Here is a 2908-nt window from a genome sequence, read left to right as displayed (position 1 = left end):
TTATAAGAAAAGAGGGCCCAATGGTCAGTGGGGTTAAGGGGTGGTTTAGTGGCTAACCTAACCTAAATTAGGCCTAATTAACATGGTATTAGCCCTTATCTATCCCTAATAATAAAGTACGGATTGACTCCGTGGGTTCACCGTCACAATACGCTTCTTCCGTCACAATACACTTCTTCCTGTGAATTTACGCTTTCAGCTTTTTTCACCTATATCATTTCTACATCCGAGGTGGTACTGAAAACGATTTGTACGATTGTCCACGAATCACTACAAAGGCCTGAGCCTGCACATAAGCCGACACACATCCCAGTGGGCCTATGTTCGAACGTGTACAACTCAAATTGGTCATCAAACTAGATCGAGTCTGGATGATTGATCCACCGATCACCAGCAGCTGCACCCGTGGTAATAAATAAATCTAAGAAAACTGCAGCAGTCGTTTGTTTGTGCCAACTGCGTCACCGAGCGCGTCATGTTCTTCTACTCCGCCGACGGCGCCAGGCTCTTCTTCGAGTGTGATGGCGCCGTGCACGGGGTTAGCGCGCTCGCGAGCCTCCACCTATGTGCCCCGCTTTGCGACGCCTGTGACACCGAACGCGCCGCTCTCTGCTGCCAAATCGGCGCCCACCGGGCCATGCTCTGCGCCGGCCGCCGTGCGCTGCTAGACCGCGGCGGTGGAGCCTCCCCCGTGGATGCTTACACCAGCGGTTATGCGCCCGCCGAGATCGTCTGCATCCTCTCCGTCGACTCGCCATCGTCGCATGAGGACTTCGATGTCTGGCTCGCCGACAACCTCCCCCAAATCCTACACGAGGTTCAGGTATAACATCTACTTGGGTAAATTTCTAAATTGCACTTCTTTTTTGCAACTGTATATGCAATTGAAGGAGACTCTTCTTGATGATCTTGCGTGCCAAATCTTACATGGACAGTTTGATTGTGTGATCCAGCGACAAAATTCATTGAGTAGTGCTGCTATATATCAGTCAAGGGAATGGTATAGAGAAGAGAGGATGATGATAATACAAAGTGGGTGAGATAGTATGAGTGATTAGTGAAGGGGCATAGGCTTGGTACTACACCATCGTACAAACAAGGAAGTGGTTAGTGTGCTATCTTTGATGTAAAAGAGGAAGATTTCTTTCCTGACTCATCTAATGGTGGATCGATGATTTAAGAAGCATATTCAGTTCTTCTCTCAATTTTTTGGTGCCAAGCTTGATCTTTATCCAACTGACTGACTGACTAAAAGTACCTTCTAACCACTATTGAACGCATATATTAGTTAGTTTGACTGTATACACCACATAAAGAGAAAAAAATGAATTCTAAAAAAGTTAGGCATAGATACTACAGAACCAGTGGACCCTCAAGAAACAAAAGGCACACCTGAAGGATTTTTTCTTAAAAATGTATTAATTTGACTATTTGAGTATGCAAAATGTGCAATCTCAATCTTTCCTTTTCAAGGAGAACAGGGGACTGCTACATACCCAATATGGATGGAGGCTAATTATTGATCTTCCAAGTTAAAAATCTGAAAATAACTTCATTTAGTAATGGATATATGGTCAAGAAAGGATGCCTTTCCTTAAAGATACAGAACAAAATCATGTTCGTGTATGTCCGGCTGACAGATGAATCAATCTCCTTTTAAGTTTCAAACCAGCAACCTTTGTGTACGTACATGTGTTATCAAGGATGCACGGATCCATTGGCCTGCGTACCACACATCCCCTCACTAATTCTATCAGTGTCATTCTTAACAAGGTAAGTATGATTGCCTAATCTCTGATTTTCTTAATTGATCTTTGGTCCTTGATCCCTAATGTTGTTATATTTTATTGATTTTATAAATGACCTCAAACAGGAACATACCATTTTTTAGGCTACAGTTCCTATAACTTGCCTTGTCAATTTAATAAAATTACATGTGTGATGGAGGTTGTAACTTATTACGGTTTACATTGTCAAAATTCTTCAAACCCTATGTCGATCCTCACTATCTTTGAAACAATCTGATTTCTGTGTCATTGCTAAACATATGTTTGGTGTGCTGGATTTTCTGATGTAAGAGGAAGCTATTCGACAATCCTGCTCAAGTTGGTATAGATTAGATCGATTTTATTCAGTAAATATTTATGCTTGATAGATGAAAGCCTCCCTCTTCTGCCCTTCTTTTCTCCATCCTCTGTAGGTCGCGAGCACATGTGAATCGTTGTCGTCAAGAGCATGCTTGTGAAATCATTACTATACGTGATGCATCGCAAAAGGACGTTGTCAGGAGGTACAAACACATGTAGTCATTTCCTATTATTTTCCTTGCCCGTTTTCGCCGTCATATACACAGTATCTCCCACTGTAACACACAGCCAAATTTGTATTATTGAAAGTTTTAATCATCCTTGCTGCAGTTAAGTGTTCAAGCGCAATCTCTAGCCAAGTTCCCTTTGTTGTTGTGTTGAATTTTGGGGAAAGGCGGCCAAGCAGCTCGTGGCATCTATGTCGCGCCTGCTCCGCCGCTACCTTGACTCGCCGACAACGTCGCCCGTTGGGCTGCAGGGGTGCAAGACGATCATGGGGCCCATTGCATGGGTGCTGAGTATTCTTGATTTCCATGTCGGAGACGAAGGCCCTAGAGCTTGGTGGCTTGTGTGTGATGTTTTTTTCCTCCCATTGCAACACATCGATTGATTTATTCATGCATCCATCGATTTACTCTGAATTGTTTTCAGTCGTCAAACATTAACTGGATTGACTCGTGGATAGGCATTGTGACAAGTCGTGTGAGATGAAGGTGGTGAACCATCTCAATATGAAGCCAAGTATGGTGGATTTGCCATGGATGATGGTAGACCGGTAAGGTTTAAAGTTTGAATTGTCAAATTTTGTGTCACCGAGCTCC

General features: G+C 43.4%; 1 protein-coding gene across 1 annotated transcript; it reads left to right on the top strand.

The window, feature by feature from the left end:
- The first annotated feature begins 475 nt into the window (after positions 1 to 475).
- On the top strand, positions 476 to 829 carry LOC147990961 (uncharacterized). Its single transcript, XM_087538471.1, has one exon. It carries the CDS (start codon positions 476 to 478, stop codon positions 827 to 829), a length of 354 nt encoding a protein of 117 aa, XP_087394597.1.
- Positions 830 to 2908: the final 2079 nt, after the last annotated feature.

Source organism: Triticum urartu, chromosome 1A (genome assembly GCF_056163025.1).
Source record: "Triticum urartu cultivar PI428250 chromosome 1A, HENAU_Tu73, whole genome shotgun sequence".
In the NCBI taxonomy this organism is placed as follows: Eukaryota; Viridiplantae; Streptophyta; class Magnoliopsida; order Poales; family Poaceae; genus Triticum; species Triticum urartu.
Note: the sequence above shows the minus strand (reverse complement) of the source record. Positions and strands in the feature narration are given on the sequence as shown.